Source organism: Astyanax mexicanus, chromosome 9 (assembly GCF_023375975.1).
Source record: "Astyanax mexicanus isolate ESR-SI-001 chromosome 9, AstMex3_surface, whole genome shotgun sequence".
Taxonomy (NCBI): domain Eukaryota; kingdom Metazoa; phylum Chordata; class Actinopteri; order Characiformes; family Acestrorhamphidae; genus Astyanax; species Astyanax mexicanus.
In genome coordinates, this window is record NC_064416.1 from 778,024 (window position 1) to 798,573 (window position 20,550).

Consider the following 20,550-nt stretch of genomic DNA (forward strand, 5'->3'; position numbering starts at 1 on the left):
TTTCTCTCTCTCATTTTCTTTCTCTTGTTCTCTCTCTCATTCTCTCTCTCGTGTGCTATCTCTCTTATACTCTTTCTGTCTCTTACTCTTACTCTCTCTCTCTCTCTTGTTTTTTCTCATCCTCTCTCTCTCTCGTACTCTTTCTGAAGATTAACCAGAAATTGGAAAAAATATGGTAAACGCTTAGCATAAACATGGGGAGTGGCCAGAAACAGCTTCTTATTTGCATTAAAGTGACAGAGCCCTTAAAAGGCTCATTCGGAAGCAGACTGAAACTGGTAAGAATAGAGCTGTGAGATCTTTATCTTTATGTGAGAGAGATTTTGTGTATAGAATATAGACCTATTCCTATATTAACTTGTGTGGAAAGAGTTTTAATATGTCCCTTTTAACAGAAGAGGAGGAATGTGTGGTTATTTATGTGTATCTGGGTTATAGGAGTACTCCAGCGAGAGGCTGAAGAAGACTAACGAGTTGCTGAGGGGTATTAAGCTGCTGAAGCTGTACGCCTGGGAGCACATCTTCAGATCCAGTGTGGAGGAAACTCGACAGAAGGAGCTGGGAAGCCTCCGAGCCTTCACCCTCTACACATCCCTCTCCAGTGAGATTCTGCATTTACACTCCAGTTCCCAACAGACACACGTCTAAAGAGGCTTATTTAGCGATCTGTAGGCAAGCTGTCAACTGTTGTAAACCAATCAGAGTGTCTCTTGCTCATCATTCTCTTTAAGAGTAGATCAGGTGAGCTCTGTCTTTGGTGGATTGCTATTGTAACGGTGCAGCTACCTGGACGTGTTCAACAAACTCTTCTCAGCAGAGGAAACTGAGCTGCTGGTTGACGCTGTGAAGGAGCTCCAGCAGCTAATTTACGGAAACAGCAATGTTATTTTATTTACTGTATTTTTCAGACTATAAGCTGCACTTAAAATCCATTAATTTTCCCAAAAAGCATCAGAGCTCCTTATAATCCGGTGCTCCTTATGTATGAATTCTATCAGTCAGGTATTAAGGAGCAGTAAAGCCTCTTCACAGAGGTACAGTCGTTCTCCAGCACTAAGACTAGAGCAGTATTAGCATTAGCTGCTAACCACGCTAAGCGCTAGCTCTTTCGCCGCTCAGAGGTGTGTATTATCTGCCTGTAGTTTGCTGCTAACCCCGGCTAGCACTGCTGGAGCAGCATTATCATTAGCCGCTAAGCTCTAGAAGGCTTAGACTGTAGCCTGCACGTTTACTGTGTTAAAACAATCACCAGCTAATATTGTCCTGGTTTACCGGAACACTCAGGGTTCCTCAGTGTAGCGCTGTAAGGCAGCGTTTACTAGCACTAACTACTGGCAACGTTTCTCCCAAATTCCAAATTAAAATATTCTCATTTAGAGCATTTATTTACAGAAAATGAGAAATGGCTGAAATAACAAAAAAGATGCAGAGCTTTCAGACCTCAAATAATGCAAAGAAAACAAGTTCATATTCATAAAGTTTTAAGAGTTCAGAAATAATCAATATTTGGTGGAATAATCCTGGTTGGTTTTTAATCACATTTTTTTCATGCATCTTGGCATCATGTTCTCCTCCACCAGTCTTACACACTGCTTTTGGATAACTTTATGCTGCTTTACTCCTGGTGTAAAAATTCAAGCAGTTCAGTTTGGTGGTTTGATGGTTTGTGATCATCCATCTTCCTCTTGATTATATTCCAGAGGTTTTTAATTTGGTAAAATCAAAGAAAATCATCATTTTTAAGTTCTCTCTTATTTTTTTTACAGAGCTGCATAATCACAAGCTCTGTTGCTGTAGTCCGTTGCCATAGCCTGTATTCACTGTATACAGTTTAATAATTGTGTAATTTATTAAATGTACTTTATTTCTTGTTCCAGTTTTCATGAATGCAGCCATTCCAATCACAGCAGTTCTGACTGTGAGTCTGAGCTCTTTTACTGCTTTATTATTAAAAATATCTACTGTTATCTAAAGCCTTGTCCATGCAGACAATGTTGTGTAATGTAGTTTATGGTGGACTTGATGTTTTTTCCTGTGGGAAAAAGCAAGTTTTTAATTTGTTTTGAGGCTGAAAAAGGTAAACTGTTCTGGTAAAGATAATACTGATGTTTTTGTTACTTAATATTTAGGACATTTCATTTAGTCAGTATATCTAGGTCAGTTTTGTAATGTTAAAGTTCACTTTTAGGTCAGAAGAGAAGGCTGACTTAAAAAAAAAAGATTATTACTACTTTTATGAACAGGTATATTTGTTATTCTAGAACAGGACAAGGGTTTATCCAATTCAATCAATCAATCAATTAATCAATCAATCAATCAATCAGCTAATTAATCGATTTTTATTTTGACTCAGGATCATTGAGGGACTGAAAGACCTACAGTTAAAATTTAAATCAATTACTTAATCAAGTTAGATAAAATAAGGAACTTCATAAACAAAACAATAAAAATTAAAAGGCAGAAGTGTTAGAATAAAAGTGGACAGGCTAAAATTTAAAGCAGTCAAATAAAAATTTATGAATAATTAGAATAATAAAGACTACTAAAAAGACTAAAAAAATAAGTTATGTAAAAATAACACTAAGATTATAAAGAAATTAAACGTTAGAAATAAAGTAAAAAGCCAAAACAGAAAATAAAGGACAAAATATTTTTTATTTTATTAAAAAACTAAAAGGCCAACAAGGTAAAACAGAAAATAAAATAAGTAAAGAACATAATAAATAAAACAATTAAAAAGGTAAAAAAAAGGCAAAAACATTTCAAATAAAATAATAAAAAAGGACAAAAAAAATAAAATAATTGAAAAGGTAGAAGGTCAACAAGGTAAAACATAAAATAATATAATAAAAGGACTAAATAAATGAAATACATAAAAAGGCTGAAAGATAAAACATAACATAAAATAAATAAAAGGAAGTTATAAATAAAACAAATAAAAAGGTAAAAGAGAAAATAAAGTAATTAGAATAAAAGTGGACAGGCTGAAATTTAAAACAGTCAAATAAAATAGATAAATAATTTGAATAATAAGAAAAAATAAAAGATTTTAATAATAAGTAGCTAAAAATAGTAAAAAGGTAAAACAGAAAATAGAATAAAAGATCAGTGTGTTTATGTAACCCAGCTGTATATAATATTGTAGTGTACGTATGAATGATGAATTTTAATTAATAATAAAGTTAGTAGTTTAGTGTGTTTATGTAACTCAGCTGTATATATATTATTGTTCTGTACGTATGAATGATTAATTTTGCGCGTTGTTTTGTCTGCAGACGTTTGTGGTGCACGTTAACGTTCAGAGATCAGCTGATCCGGATCTGTCTCCGGCCGTGGCCTTCGCCTCGCTCTCGCTCTTCCACATCCTGGTCACGCCCCTCTTCCTGCTCTCCAGCGTCCTGCACTCCACCGTTAAAGCCCTCGTCAGGTAACTGACCGTCTCCGGATACCCCAGAACCAATCAGATCGCTCTGTGATTACAGTTATATAACAGCTCTGTGATAAAGCCGGGAATCGACCAATCAGAAAGCAGCGCCCAGGGCGAGTCGGTTTCAGCACTGCAACAAAAGAAGCTTTTAAAGAGCCGAGTTTATACAGTAAAAACGCCTGTAGCGTACAGCACACACCACTTTACACTCTCTCATCACACTCAGTAAATACTGTAAATACTGCACAAGAGCTTTAACCTGATAATAAAGCAACATTACTGCAAATAAAGAGATAAAATAAAAAATAAAATAAATAAATTCACACATTTTCCCCTTAACTCAGTTGTAATCTATTAGCTAAGCTATACTTGTTGTCTGAAGCTTTATTTTAGGGTTAGTTCAAAAACATCCAATTTTTTTTGAAGCAAAAAATAAGTAAATAAAATTAAAAAAGTATTAAATAAAATTAAAAAGGTAAAAGAGAATATAAAATAATTAAAAGGAACATAAACAAAATAGTTTAAAAGGTAAAAGGACAACAGGTAAGACAGAAAATACAGTAATAAAATAATATTATAAATAAAATAAATAAATATGTAGAAGGCCAAATGATAAAACAGAAAATAAAGTAAGTAAAAGGACATAATAAATAAAAAAAAAAAGGATAACATAAACAAAATAATTAAGAAGGTAAAAGTCCAATAGGTAAGACAGAAAATACAATACTAAAAGAATGTAATAAATAAAATATAATATAAATAAATAAATAATAATAAATTTGCTGGTATTTAATGGTCAAAAACACCATATACTGGGCAATGAGTAGGACTGTCAGTATTATTATTATTACGTTGTTGATATAACATGAATGAGTCGGTGTATCTACTTTGTTTAAAAACATTTTATCTATGTTTTATATGATTTAGAATATTTAAAAAAAATCATAATTTCAGTTGTAATTATAAATAATAAAAGTGATTATTTACTGAATAGTAGCAAATAAACATTTATTTCCCATTGTTAATGTCAGTGTAAATGCATTATTATATATTATAATTATGTTAGTGGCACTAAATTGTTTTAAATTGACCAATATTATAGTTTTTTGCAGTTATTTCTGTGATAATGTATCGTCTAGGCTGTTGATTGTGATAGACCTAGTCGTGAGCTAAACCTTAAAGCAGGGGTCTCAAACTCATTTTTGCCGAGGGCCACATTGGCATATTGGCTGTCCTCTGAGGGCCAGATGTAACTTATAAATATAAGAAAATGTAACCAGATGTAATACAAAATGAATGTAATTACTCCTTAATGTTAAATAACTCTCAATATACTATTTATTCAATCAAATATTACAGTTGCATGGAAAAATGGTTGCTTGTTGCTCTATTAACATAAATCCTTTTAATGTATAAGTTATATTAACTTTGATCAAAACGTTTGATACTGAAATAAGGCTTAATAAATATAAAATCAAAAATTGTGAGCTGTGACAGATTTAGCATTTCCTCAGATTTAGCAGTTCCTCATCCAACCACTAGTCGGAGCTGCAGCTGCAGCACCACAAGCCCGCAGTCTTTGCTTAGTCAGAGCTGCAGCCCAGCCACGGGCTACAGGACTCAGCTGAGCCAGTCTGGAGCGTTTTTAAAAATTTGTAAGTTCTTCTGTGTATGAAATAAAATAACCCCACTAACCGGATAATACAGCTCTCTACAGTTCATCTTTCAGCCCAAGCAGCTAACAGCAGCAGTTTAGAGCAGCGTCACGGAGGCACTGCTCGGATTACATTATAAACAGGTCAGTTAGCGCGCTGCTAACCTCAGGATGTTTATAACTACGGAGTTTAGTGGACACACCACGGCTGCAAGGTTAGACTGTTGAAGGCTACTGAAGACTACTAAAGCAGGCAACGCAGCGTAAGCAAAAAAAAAAACAAAAACCACACACACACACCAAAATACAAGTTAAGATAAAATATGAAAACGAACATAATAAAGCATAAATAATTAAATTGAATTGCGGGCCAGATGTATGTTTATTTTGTTAACCCGTGAGGGGCCGTATGAAACCGCGTCGCGGGCCGCATGTGGCCCGCGGGCCGCTACTTTGAGACCCCTGCCTTAAAGTTTATTATCTTTTGTGTTTATTTCAGTATACAGAAAGTTGGTGAATTTCTCTCCAGTGGGGAGATTGAACTCGATCATGAACCCAAAACACCTTCACCCACCAACACAGGCAACCACAGCCAGATCAAATCCGTGGTGAGTATAGACTCAATAATTATCTTCATATTTTAGAGTATAAGGGCTCTATCTTACACTCAGCACAAGTCGCGTTACAATGCTCATTGATATCTTACACCCCACTGGAAATGAGGTGTGTTCAGGTACATTTCTGGAGTTTTGCTTGTTTATCTTGGTAACAGAAAACACAGGAGCTCCACTGACTGAATACAACCTAGACAGACGCCAACAGTCAGACAGATGTTCATCGCTATCTTGGCAACACAAACCCAACTTTTACATTAACAAAGAACAGACTACTACCGTATTTTCGCACTATTAGGTGCACCCCATTATAAGGCGGACTATGCGACACTAGTAAGGAACAGGGGTGTCACTGTTTTCTTTCCAATTTCGCAGTTCTCAGTGCTGGGTGATGAGACCTGTAAAGCTAAGCTAAGTAAACAAAACTGTAATTCTTAAACAAAGTATATATATATTAAAATCAAACAAGTGCTGGATATTAATCTACACAGATTTATCTCCTGAAAACTTTTCATTTGGGTGAGTAAAGCGCTTACGTTTATTTAGAGTAAGCTTAGATTTCCAGATTTCCACTAAGGCTAGATGCAGCAGAATTAGCATTAGCGGCTAACCTAGTAAATGCTGCCCGACTGCGCTTTATTGACGAACCCTTTAACCCAGGGCGATATTAGCTAGCGGCTCATTGTTGTTTTAACATGGTAAACACGCAGAATACAGTGTGATATACTCACTGGCAAAAGGGCTAGCGCTTAATGGCAAATGCTAATAATGCTCCAGCAGTGCTAGCTGAGGTTAGCAGCAGGCTACAGGTCGATTTTACTCACCTCTGAACGGCAAAAGTGCTAACACTTAGCATGGTTAGCAGCTAATGCTTCAGCAGTGCTAGCCGGGGCGAGAAGTGTTTGTTGGACACGTCCGGGTAGCTGCACCGTTAAAATAGCAATCCACCAAAGTCAGAGCTCACCTGATCTACTCTTAAAGGGAATGATGAGCAAGAGACACTCTGATTGGTTTATTATTTCATGTTATGCCCAAAATTAACCACACTCATCATTAATTAAGAGAATTAGTACATGACTTTTGCTCCTTTAGAGCCGCACAAGGTGTACTTTTCCCGTCGTTACGATAGCAAAGACCTACAAATCGATAAAATAGAGCCATGGGTTTTGAGTTCATGACTAAAAAGCTGTTTTTCGTTTTTTAGTACATGCTGCAGCTCCAGGCCTCCAGACTGGTGAACCGTAAGAATAAAGCCAAGCAGGACGAGAACAGCAACCTGACCCAGCAGGACCAGGACCTGAACTCCTCCACTAGAGAGGAGAACATCTGTATCAGGGTACGACTGGGAGTTATAGAGTTAAATGAGATATAAAAACTAGTTATATAAAATAATGTACAGTCAGTTAGATTGATATTAATGTAAGTACACTGTGTTTTTGGTGTTTATAGATCGTAAATGGATATTTTACCTGGACGCCTGGATCCCCAACACTGACCAACATTGACATTCAAGTTCCGTTTGGTGAGTTATAACTCAATTTACTTATTACAGGATTCATACGGTCATGAAAAATCTGGAAAAGTCATGAAATTTTAAAATAGCAATTTCCAGGCTTGGATAGATTTTGGAAAAATAAAAATGCCCAAAAAGTTTTGGAAAAGTCATGGAAATTTGCTTCTACAAATCTTTCTTTTTTCTTTCTTTTGGTCTATCAACGGAGAAAAGCTTAATTGAGCTAACAAATACATCATCTCAGAATTAGTTCAGTATTTTTTTTAGAATCAAATTAATTTTAGGCTTACTGTAATCAATTTTGATTATAGTTTTAGTTTATTTTTACTTTTATTGTCTATGTCTGCACTGATGTTTTGTAAATCGTATGATCATTAAAATTTGCCTTGAAGGCATGAAAAAGTCATGGACATTTCTTGGTTAAAAACTGTATGAACCCTGTTATTAAACCACAACAGTCTATTTTATTCTTGGACCTATTTTTTTGTTCTTTGGTCTTTAATGGAATAAACTAAAATGCATTAGTTCAGAATAAAGTAATAACACTTACTGAGCTTCATTCTGTTTCCCACTTACTCACACACATTAACCTTCTGTTCTGATAGTCCTCACTGATAATCATCTAAATAAATACTGAATTAACTAATGCTGATATATATAGTTTAGTGTTTTTAATGATTGTTTTAATTTTTGTTTAATTTGTTTAATCAATTGTTTTAATTAATGCTTGGCTGAACGGTGGGTCAGTCCAGTGTAGTTTCACGCTGTTTTTTGGTTTGCTAGTTAAAATCACACATACCATATTTTTTGCACTATAAGTCACACTTACAATCTTTTAATTGTAGTCTGTGTGTTTACCGTGTTAAAACAAGCTACGTGGAACAAAACCGCTAGGTAATATCTTCCTGGCTTACCAGAACACTCAAGGTTCCTCAGTGTAGCTCTGTCAGGTGGCATTTACTCTTAGCTGCTAATGCTAATGCTGCTGCACCCTGCCTTAGTGTAAATCTGGAAATCTAATTTTACTGTAAATAAACTGAAGTTCTTTACTCACCCAAATAAACAGTTTTGTTTACTTAGGCGCCCTGCTTAATTAGTTCTGCTTAATTAGTTTTTTTTTATTACTAGTGTCGCTAAAAATGTGCTTTAAAATTCGCTGCACCTTATAGTCCGTAAAAAAAAGGTACTCACCAACACATGTTGCTGATAGTCCTTACTGATAATAATCTAAATAAATGCTAAACCAGTAGATGCTGATGTTGAGTTTTTATCATTTTTTAAATCCCTGTTTTAATTTTAATTTAATTTTAAACTGAACCGAAGTGAACACTGGGCTGAATAGTGGGTCATTTTGGTTTTAATGATTTGCTGGTTAAAATAACACTATAATAAGCAGAGCTTTACAGATGGAGTTGAACAGATTAATTCTGATTAGAGTAGAAACTCTGGTAAGGATTTTTAACTGAATTATTGGTGTATTTACGAACCGGCAGGAGCCTGAGACATTGATTATACCATGAACAGAAATCACTTAGTCCTCATATTTGCTTTAAGGATCAATGCAACATGTGGTTTAGTACTGTCTTTATGAAATTGATCGGATTGGTCGATCTGGTGCTCTTTTGCGCTATGATTTCTCAGTGTGATGTGTGTTTTATATATGTGTATATATATATGTGTGTGTGTGTGTGTGTGTGTGTGTGTGTGTGTATCAGGTCAGTTGACGATGATTGTGGGTCAGGTGGGTTGTGGAAAGTCCTCTCTGTTGCTGGCTGCTCTGGGAGAGATGCAGAAGATCTCAGGACGAGTGATATGGAACAGGTAACTGATTATTTACAGTTTTACATTATGCTAAATTACAGTTAGCATCACCAGCCGTTAGCTGCTGTGGTTAATCTGCTATTGTGGGCTTCATAATAAAAGTCCTCAGGTCAACTTGTATACTTACATTTGTATACCAAGTTGTATACAAAAATATTTTATAATTGTATTTTAAAAGTAAGGGCAGTTATAAGTAAAAAAGTAATAAGTAAGCAATAAATATAAAAAAGTAATTATTATTACAACGTTTACTCTGTTAACTCCATCTGTTGGTCTGTCTATCTGTCTGTCTATATATGTATATATAATTTCAGGAATTTAATGTCAGGTAAGCTACAGTAAGTCTGGGTAATATGGTAAAATACTTTATTACAAAATGTAAATATTTTTTGTAGGGATGCACTGACGTGGGAATACTGGTCTGATGCCCATATATACACATTTACTCATTCACAGCTCCTGAGATTCTGACTGAAGGGTTAAAGTGAAACTTAACGTGAAGCGCTGCGCTGTCGCGAATGCGTTCCACTCATACAGTGCCAGATATGGGCATATTTAGTAAATACTGTATATTATGTACCTTTTCTTATTGTGCAGATTACCAGATCAGGAAGAGGAAGGAAATGACAGGTAAATTCTGCAGGTTTTTTATTCCGTTTGGACAAAAAATATGCTAAAATGGCCCAAAGAGCTGAAAAATGATATTTATTTTATTCTGTTTTATACTTTTGTTTCACAGGCTGAACGGAAATCCTGTCGCCGAAGCTAAATCACCAGAGTAAGTAATTAATTTAATATACAAATTATTATTTAATACATACAGTACAGTCATTTTAACAAAAATAAGAGATGGTGGTATAACACTAATATGCCAAAAGTTATGGGATAGCACCATGTAAAACAACCACAAGGTGTTACCTCAGTGGACTAAGGGCTTGAAAAAGACTTTACTTGTAGAAGTTGTGAGGTGATATCTTGTGAGTGAGATTAACTGAACTTTGGTCAGTGTGTTCATAGTAATGAACGAGCAGCTCAGTTTCCTCTGCTGAGAAGCGTTGGACATGTTCATTTTGGTAAAATCAAAGAAACTCATCATTTTTAAGTGTGTAATTTTATTTTCCAGAGCTGTATATTAATTTAGGTCTGCGTGAAGTCGAACACGCCTATTGGCAAAACGGTTTGTCGTCTTTATGTTGAGGTTGGGAGGGGGTGGTAACTAAAAAATTAACTTGTAATCTAAATTAGTTACTTTATGGATTACTTAATTTTAAAAGTAACTAAGTTACTTTTTTAAGGAGTGATCAGATTACTTTTCTTTTTAAACGCAACTATGCTATCACTGGTCCAAACTCCAGGGTTCGTCCAGGGGTCATAAAAACCTGGAAAAGTCATGGAATTTGATACGTTTGGATACGTTTAGGAAAAATAAAAATACCCAGAACATTTTGGAAAAATCATGGAAATTTGGTCTACAAATCTTTGTGTTTCCGTTTACTGATGAAGAAAACCTAATTTTGAGATTCATTTTAGGCCTACTATAATCAATTTTAATTATAGTTTTAGTTGATTTTTGTGTAACTTACCTTTTAAATCAAGTATTCTATAAAGTAACTAAGTAACTTTTTAAAGGAGTAATTAGAAGCAACTATGCTATCAATGGTCCAGACTCCAGGGTTCATCCAGGGGTCATAAAAAACCTGGAAAGTCATGGAATTTTAAAATAGCAATTTCCAGGCCTGGATTACTTTTAGTTTTGGGAAAATAAAAGTACCTGGAAAGTTTTGGAAAAGTCTTTGTGTTTCCATTTATCGATGGAGAAAGTCTATTTTGAGCTAACAAAATAAATCAACTCTGAGTTAATTTAGTTTTTTACATTTTACTATTAAAAAGTGTGTGTCAGATTCATTGTAGGCCTACTGTAATCAATTTTGATTATAGTTTTAGTTGATGTTTGGTTTTATTGTCCATATTTGCACTCTTAACAATCGTATGGTCCTGAAAATTTGCCTTGAAGGCATGAAAAAAATCATTAAAAGATCATGGAAAATTTATTGGTTAAAAAGTGTATAAACCCTGTTTTTAATTTGACTTCTTTTTGTATTTTCTAATTTGTAAAGCGTTTTAAATGACTGTTATTGAACTTGCCTTGTCTAAAGTAACTAAGTTACTTTATTAAAGGAGAGGTCAGATTATTTTACTTTTTTAAAGTATCTATGCCATCACATATCCAAACTCATGCATTGTGATAAATGTGATTTATTGCGCAGTAAGAGGGATCCCGTGGCGTACGCGTCTCAGAGGCCTTGGCTCCTCAACGCCACGGTGGAGGAGAACATCCTGTTCGACACGGCACCCAACGAGAAACGGTGAGTCCCGTGCAGGAGCAGAGCGTGACCCGCCGCGTGAGTAATCACAGCACTCTGCACAATCACAATACATCACCCTGCCGCTGTAATCTCCCCCCCCGGCCCGGAGGACCGAGTCCTGTAGATCAGCGGATGATGCTCCGGGTTAATGGATGTTTTGGTGAAGCTGTGAGGGGGAAGATTACGGTGGGTGCAGCTCGGCGGAGGTTACGTAACGCTGGTTGGGCAGACTGTAATCTCTCTCTCTCTCTCTCTCTCTCTCTCTCTCTCTCTCTTTCGCTCTCTTTCTCTCTCTTGCTCTCTCTCTCTCTGTGTGTGTCTCATGGAAGAGCATGAGATTTACTCATTAAGAAACTGTTCGCCCCAAGACACGAGGACCACGAGTTACGCCACGGCTCACGTCACGCTAACGAGACGCTGGTGTTTAAACACTCATTCAGTATCAGTATCTCTGGAGGAGCATAGATAACAATTGTATAGTCAATTAATGCATCAATCAATCAATCAATCAATCAATCAATCAATCAATCAATCAATCAACTATTGCCGGGCGGTAATGTATTTTTAGTTTTTGCATGACTAGGCTTTTATATACAGTACAGGCCAAAAGTTTGGACACACCTTCTCTTTTTCAATGCGTTTTCTTTATTTTCATGACTATTTACATTGTAGATTCTCACTGAAGCATCAAAACTATGAATGAACACATGTGGAGTTTTATGTACTTAACAAAAAAAGGTGAAATAACTAAAAAAAAACATGTTTTATATTCTAGTTTCTTCAGAATAGCCCCCTTTGCTCTGATTACTGCTTTACACACTCTTGGCATCATTCTCTCAATGATCTTTAAGAGGTGGCCACCTGAAATGAAAAGTTCTCCAACAGTCTTGAAGGAAGGAAGGAGTTCCCAGAGGTGTTTATTAGCACTTGTTGCTCCTTTGTCTTCTTCACTCTGTGCTCCAGCTCACCCCAAACCATCTGGATTGGGTTCAGGTCCGGTGACTGTGGAGGTTCAGCTCATTTTTTATTAAGTACATAAAACTCCACATGTGTTCATTCATAGTTCTGATGCTTCAGTGAGAATCTACAATGTAAATAGTCATGAAAATAAAGAAAACGCACTGAAAAAGAGAAGGTGTGTCCAAACCTTTGACCTGTACTGTAGGTCTGTGACTTACTGTACTGTTAGGAGTACATATAACATATAAAACACTAAGGCTTTAAATTAAGGCTTTGACTACTATTGGGTTTCCTTTGTCCCACTAAATATATTTACACAATATATGAAGGAATGAGACTTAGAGCAGAAAAACAGCTGAAGAATGTAAACAACAGACCTTAAAAAGAGATATGCCAACAACTCAACAGAACTAAATTCAGTTCATTGTGCAATAATATTATCCTTCAAGCTACAGCATTAATATATTACAACAGTGCTGTAGTTACTGCTCTTGGAGTTAATTTTCACCAGAGCTTTAGAGCGTTTTAGGGAGTTTTATCACTTGCTGAATAAATTGTTCTGTACTCAGGACCGTTTCTGGGCTCGTCTGTGGGATAAAGTGCTGTTCTCAGGCAGGATGGATCGAGGGAGGAGTGTTTAAACCGCTGCTAATGTTAGCGTATGCTGTAGCGTATGCATATCCAGCGAAAATGCGTTATGAAGTGGAGCATGTTTATACTTTTGCATGCGCGTATCATTGGCTCTGTGTCGTTCTACAGTTTAAACCCTGAAGGAGGGAATGTGTGGGAGAGTATTTGAGACCGACTGACCAATCACAGCTGCGGTTCTTTTCCAACTGTAGCATCACAGCGCTAACGCTCGGAGGAAAGCGCAGCGACTCGGTTCCGAAACATCGGCTCACAGATGCAGCCTTGTGCTGATCCACATCACCCTAGGAGTGATGAGGGGAAAGAGAGAGAGCGCCATCTACTGTACTGTACCCACCCAGAGAGAAAGACCAACTGTGCTCTCTCAGGGCTCTGGCAGCTGATGACAAGCTGCTTAACATGAGTTTGAGCAATTTTCCAGATCATAGAGGCAGCGCTTTAGCCCGCTGGAACACTCTGAGCCATAACTCTACACTACATTTAAGGATGACCCTCATTTACAATGCAGCTGAGCATTTATAGAATTAAAGGTATTGAAAACACTTAGATAAGAATTTAAAAATATTAAAAATTATTTAATAGTTTATTTAAAAGTCCTGCTGGAAAATGCTCGGAGGAAAGCGCAGCGACTCGGTTCTGATACATCAGCTCACAGATGCAGCCTTGTGCTGATCCACATCACCCTAGGAGTGATGAGGGGAAAGAGAGTGCCATCTACTGTACTGTACCCACCCAGAGAGAAAGACCAACTGTGCTCTCTCAGGGCTCTGGCAGCTGATGACAAGCTGCATGACCGGGATTTGAACAAGCCTAGTGGTTTCCTCAGAGCCATAAGTTGTGAATACATTATGGGTGAACCTTATTTACAATGCAGCCAAGCATTTACAGTATAAATAGGATTAAAAACATTAGATAAGAAATTAAAAATAGTTATTTTATAGTTCAAGTCCTGCTGGAAAATAAAATCCACATCTCTATAAAAGTTGTCAGTTGTCAGAAAAGCATGCTGGGAAGTGCTGTAAGATTTTCCAGGGAAACATTACACTGACTTTAGACAGCCAATCAGCTTTAATACAGAGACGACAGACAGTCACTGAGATTGTAAATAAAGCTGGTACAGTTTATTATATCTGCTTTACTGTTTTTCTCTAGGTATAAGGAGGTGATCGAGGTCTGCCAGCTGCAGCCGGATATCGACACTCTTCCTCAGGGAGATCAGACGGTGGTGGGAGAGAGGGTAGGCCTGGTTACTCCAGCGTAATATTAATAATATTATTAATAATATTTTTAATAATAGGTCAATGCTTTGTTTTTTCTCAGGGTATTATACTCTCCGGGGGACAGCGCCAGAGGATCAGTTTGGCGAGGGCTCTTTATCAGGAGACCAGCGTGGTGTTCCTGGTGAGTTCTGCAGTTCATCACCATCCTCCTCTACAGAAATCACTGTATTCATCACAACTTCATTCATCAACATCAAACCAAACTAAAGTCTAAGGTTTAGATTAGACAGACTCCTCCCACTTGATCTCAAACCCTGCTCTGAATATCTGCAACTGATGTACTGTACCTTAATCTCATTTTCACAAAGGCTAAGTAGTAATAACTATTTTCTTACAAGTAAAATAACATTTCTAAACTTTTACAACTTAAAAAAAAACATTTTCACTGTTTTATCTGTTAAAATGTGTTGCAAATGATCATTACTTTATTTAGGGTTCGTACAGTCATTAAAAACGTGGAAAAGTCATCGAATTTGAAAATTTCCAGGCCTGGATACGTTTTGGAAAAATAAAAACACCCAGGAAAGTTTTGGAAAAGTCGTGGTAATTTGGTCTACAAATCTCTGTGTTTCCGTTTATCGATGGAGAAAATCTGTTTTGAGCTACAAATATATCAGCTCAGAGTTAATTCAGTAATTTAGCCTTAAACAATGGAGCTCTCAGGATCTGACTCACATTTTATTATCAAAAATTCATTTTATGCCTACTATAATCAATTTCGATTATAGTTTTAGTTGATTTTTGTTTTTTTTGTCCATGTTTGCACTTTTTTTGTCCATGTTTGCACTTTTTTTTGTCCTTGTTTTAAAAATCGTATGGTCATGAAAATTTGCCTTGAAGGCTTTTTTTGTTTTTTTTGTTTTTTAGTCCCTTCCTGATTGGAAAAAAATATGAAACGGAAAATAACTTATTCCTCCAAAAGAAAAGGGTGTTATTATTATAATTATTATTATTATTATTATTATTATTATTTAGCTTCATTAAAATAATTTCATAGAGAGCTATTGTAGTTTACTGCTATGCAGTCCCATCTTAAAGCGACAGGTACACATAAACTAAAACATCCAGTGGAGTTTTATGATCAACTAGAGCAAATAAAAGCGAGAGAAACTAATGCCACAAGTTATTTAACACAACAATTGTTAAATTTGCAAAAGCTAAAACTAACTACATGTGTAGAACAGCACCAGCTCATATGAATTGTCAAACACAAAGTGTGATTAGCGAATTTATGAAAGAGTTTAAAAGACTTTTATTTGGCAACGCCCGCTGTCTTCAGAGTCTGTCACATGTCATAAATGACGTAGATGATGGAAAACAACCCGAGAAGTTATTGATTATGAAGATTGAGCTGAAGATTAACACAACAATGGGATGTGTAAAGCCGATGTTGTGCCGAATTCAGCACCCCCGCCAGGAAAAGCACCCCCTCTCGGGTTATTGATGAGTGAAATGAGAGATATTCAAGTTTTTTGTGTCAAAATAAGTAACTAATATTAGCACATTGTCTCAGCTTTCGATTCAAGCAACATAGCACACGTTCCAAAGAGGGGGTGCTTTTTCTGGCAGGGTGTCTAATTTGGCACAACACCGGACTCGCACTGGCTCTTTTCCAACAGTATGGGCACGTGAAGATATTAACAAAAAGTTAAAATAGTGTAAAATCTTCAGGGAGGTCATTTAGGTGATGCTTACTCTTTAAATTAGACAGACTCCTCCCACTTCCTCTCTAACCCTGCTCTAAATACCTGCTCCGTCTCTCAGGACGACCCGTTCTCAGCGCTGGATATTCACCTGAGTGATCACCTGATGCAGGAGGGCATTCTGAAGCTCCTCAGGCAGGAGAGGAGGACCGTGGTGTTAGTGACCCACAAACTGCAGTACTTACCCCACGCTGACTGGGTAATTACTGCACGTCCTTTACTACTCCTTTACTCGCATTTTACTCATCCTTTACTCATCTTTTACACACCCTTTACTCCAACTGTACTCACCCTTTACTCGAATTGTACTCGTCCTTTATTCCTACAATACTTTAAATTTACTGCGTAGTTACTCCCCCTTTTGCTCAAGCTTTACTCCTCATTTACTCAGTTTATTCCTTCTTTACTCCCCTTTACTCACAGTTTGTTCCTTCTTAACTCCTCCTTTATTCTCCCTTTTTACTCAAACTTTACACCTCCTTTACTCGCTCTTTGCTTAAACTTCATTCTCCCTTTACTCAAACTTTACTCCCCATTTACTCAGTTTTTCTTCTTTACTCCTCCTTTACTTACCTTTTACTTGCCTTTTCTCCAAACTTTACTCGTCATCCATGTTTTATTTGCACCTTATTCTTCCTTTACTCGCCCATAACTGTTTACTCATCCTTTGCTTCTCCTTTGCTCACCATTTACTCACCCTTTACTTACCCTTAATTCATGTTTCACCCCATTTAGTCTTCCTTTACTCACACTGTACTCGCCCAATAATCCTCCTTTACTCACCTTTTTACTCGCCTTTTCTTCATCCTTTCCTCGCACTTTTGCTTCTTTTAATCCCCCTATTTACTCATAATTTACATGTACATTACTTGTTGACTCAACCTTTATTATTTCTTTACTCTTTCTTTACTTACCTTTTACTCAGCCTTTACTCAAACTTAATTCACATTTTACCTCTTTCTACTCTTCCTTCATACAAACTTTACTTGCCCCTTTTTTCTTTCTTAATTTGCCCTTCATTTGCATTTTACCTATTCTTTACTGCCCCTTTTACTCCAACTTTACTTTCCCTACGTAGACACACTTGCCCTTTCTTGTCTATTACTATCAATCATTCACACTTCAACCCATCTTTAACCCCTTTTACCCACCCTTTACTCATCCATTACTCCTCCTTTTACACATAAATTCTTCCCGAGCTCAGCAGAGTAGAGTGGATCGTATATAACAGTAGAGCACGGCTCATGTATAATCTGAACTGACACGTGATGACATCATCACAGTATAATCACAGTATCATCACAGTCGCCTATAGAACATCTTCTATTTATAATCCCTCAGATCATCGCTATGAAGGACGGGACGGTCCAGGCCCAGGGGACAATAAAGGACATCCAGTATGAAGAACCAGAACTGTACCAGCAGTGGAGAACCCTGATGAACAGACAAGACAAGGTTCATATCCAGCTTAAATACAATTACAATTACATTACAATTACTCTTACTGTACTTTAACAGTATACAGTATATCAACAGCTTTACATCTCTCTTACTTTTATACTTTACAATGGCAGTTCGATAGTAAATGTACTGTATTTATCATACAGAACAATTACTACAGTAGTTTTAGTATATCAATCTACTGTTTTTGTACTGGACAAAATTATATTTTTCTTTTATCAAATTAAAACTCCAATAAAATATAATTTATTCAGTATTACAGTATTTAATGATCATCCTCTACTCACCCTTTACTCAAACTTTACTCCTCATTTACTTGAATTTTACCATCATATACCCAAATTGTACTCACTTTTTACTCATCATTTACTCTTGCTTTACTCATCCTTTACCTGAACTTTACTTTTCCATTACATGTTATTCCTACTATACTCAAAATTTGCTAGGTAGTTACTCCCCCTTTTTTGCTCAAACTTTACTCCTCATTTTCTCACAGTTTATTCCTTCTTTACTCCCCCTTTACTCACAGTTTATTCCTTTTTACTACTCCTTTATTTCCCCTTTAACTCATACTTTACTCCTCCTTTACTCACCCTTTGCTTAAAATTTACATGCCCTTTTTTCAAACTTTACTCCTCCTTTACGTGCCCCTTTACACTTTATTCATTCTTTACTCCTCCTTTACTCGCCCCTTAACTCCGCCTTTACTTACCCATTTAAATTCTTTATTCTTTTCTTCTTTTACTTACTTGTTTCTTGCCCTTTACTCACCCTTTATTCACATTTTACCGCTTTTTACTCTTCCTTTACTCGCACCTTCACCCCCCTTTTATTTACACTTACCCTTTCTTATCTATTACTCTGCTTTTACCCTCTCTTTACTCACAGTTTAGCCATCTTTAGCCCCTTTTACCCACCCTTTACTCATCCATTACGTATAAAAAGGAGGAGTACCTACCTTACTCACCTTTTACTCAACCTTTACTCGCCATTTGTTCAAGTTTTATTTACACCTTATTCTTCCTTTACTTGCTCATAACTCACTGTTTACTCATCCTTTAATACATTACTCACAATTTATTTCTACTTCACTCCTCCTTTGCTTACATTTTACTCCCCTTTTACTCACCCTTAACTCACCTTTAATTCACTCTGTAATTCATACAGTACTTTTAGTATATCAATCTACTGTATTTGTATTGGACAAAGAAGTATATTGTTCTTTTATCAAGTTAAAACTCCATTAAAATATAATTTATTCAGTATTACAGTATTAAATGATAAGTTTTATCAGCATGATGTGTTTACTACAGCAAGTAAACCAGTAAACCAGATGAGCCGTGATTAAAATTTCCATTTGAATGATCTTAATGATTGCCTTTGGCCTCTGCAGTGAACCGTAAACTCTCTAATAATTGTGCAGAGCCGTGAGTCTCCTAATGATGAAATGATTTGTTGTGTTTAATTAGTACAGCAGGACCTTTATATCAAGGCTAATTTACTTTAATCTTGGTTAAAAAGGGGAGTTTTTATGAATATCCCAAATTTCTGTATAATTTTAGCTATTATATGCATTACAGTGGCTTTAGTGAAGGATGTGCAGAATGGTTTCACAGCTAAAGTGGCTCCCAGTGGTTGCTATGGAGTTGCTAGGTGGTTACTTGGTATCACTTGGTGTTGATCTGTGTTTCGAGTTCAGTGGTCAAGGTTTGTTAGTGATTGCTATCTCTTCTGGATAGATGTTACTAGCTGGTAGCTAACACTGCAGTTCTTTAAATGTTGTTCTGGGTTCTTTTGGGATCTCCTGGATGAGTTCTTCATGCCCTTTTGGAGTAATTTTGGCCAGTCACTCCTGGGAAGGTTCACCAGTGTTCCATGTTTTGTCTCTATTAGAGAATAATAGTGAATCACTGTGGTTTTCCCCAAAGCTTTAGACTTTATAACCTTTTCCAGACTGATTGATGATCAACTGTTTTTGAATTTCTTTAAATCGGGCATAATTTGTTGCTTTTTTGATTAATTGATTAATAGATTTGATTGGTTTGGATATTTTTTTCCTAACAAATAAAATAATCATTTAAAATGTTTATTTGCTCATGTTATTTTTGTCTGATGAAAATGTTTGTTTGATAATCTGAAAAATATAAAACTCTCCAGGTCTGGCAGTAATCAGGCCTGGTTGTGGCTAATAGCTAGTAATGAAATTTAACTCAACTTTCCAAAAAAAATGATTTTTTTTTTATCTTTTTATCTTTTAAAAACAGCTTTTTGTATTTACTCACTTAATCTTTGTCTGATACTAAAGGATGTTCAAAAATCTGAAAAATATAAGTATGATAAAAAAAAACAGCACTGCAAATATACAAGCTAGTCTGGGGACTTTTATTATGAAGCCCACAATAGCAGATTAGACACAATGGCAAACATATATATATATATATATTTCAGAAAACTGTAAACTGTATTAATGTATAAATTAAATTAATCTTTTGAACATTGTTCAGGAGAACAGTGTGGAGCTGAAGAGGAAGAGCTTCAGACGACCCATGTACTCTACAGACACACTCGCTACTGAAGACGAAGATGAAGGTAAACTTCAAAGACTTTACAGTGATACATTGTTTCTAAATTACACAGATAGATAGAATTTACAGTTTAATAAAACTCGGATAGTCCTTTATCGATTCCTTACAGATGCTCAACTAACTTTCATCTAAATACAGTTTATTGCCTAAACTGTATTTTCACCCATAGTAATGTTAGAATGTTAGGTGAACATTAGTGCAACGTTAAGTGAGCGTTGGTTAAATGTTAGTTAAATGTTATGTGTTGTTAGATTAATGTTAGGTGAAAGTTATTTAAACCTTAGATAAATGTTGAACTTTGGGTCAAAATTAGGATAATGTTAATTGATTGTTTAGTGGAATAATAGGTCAGTGTTACTTTAACAGCATGTAAGGTTAATGTTAGATCAATGTTACTTGAATGTTAGGGGAATGTTTGGTGAAATTTAGTTAAATGTTACTTGAACGTTGGTTGAATGATACGTGAACATTATTTGAATGTTTGGTTTACGTTAATGTTGCTTGAACGTTAGGTAAAC

General features: G+C 35.9%; 1 protein-coding gene across 1 annotated transcript in view; it reads left to right on the top strand.

Moving 5' to 3' along the window:
- abcc8b (ATP-binding cassette, sub-family C (CFTR/MRP), member 8b) overlaps positions 1-20,550 on the top strand; it is a 63,576-nt gene that overhangs the window by 20,212 nt on the left and 22,814 nt on the right. Inside the window, exons 11-25 of the mRNA XM_022685698.2 lie at positions 439-601; positions 1,878-1,918; positions 3,276-3,427; positions 5,581-5,689; positions 6,900-7,031; positions 7,145-7,217; positions 8,924-9,029; positions 9,627-9,659; positions 9,769-9,807; positions 11,297-11,395; positions 14,156-14,240; positions 14,324-14,404; positions 16,048-16,185; positions 17,328-17,441; positions 19,952-20,036. Of these exons, the coding sequence (XP_022541419.2) occupies positions 439-601; positions 1,878-1,918; positions 3,276-3,427; positions 5,581-5,689; positions 6,900-7,031; positions 7,145-7,217; positions 8,924-9,029; positions 9,627-9,659; positions 9,769-9,807; positions 11,297-11,395; positions 14,156-14,240; positions 14,324-14,404; positions 16,048-16,185; positions 17,328-17,441; positions 19,952-20,036 (1,450 nt within the window). The remainder of the gene's footprint in view (positions 1-438; positions 602-1,877; positions 1,919-3,275; positions 3,428-5,580; positions 5,690-6,899; positions 7,032-7,144; positions 7,218-8,923; positions 9,030-9,626; positions 9,660-9,768; positions 9,808-11,296; positions 11,396-14,155; positions 14,241-14,323; positions 14,405-16,047; positions 16,186-17,327; positions 17,442-19,951; positions 20,037-20,550) is intronic.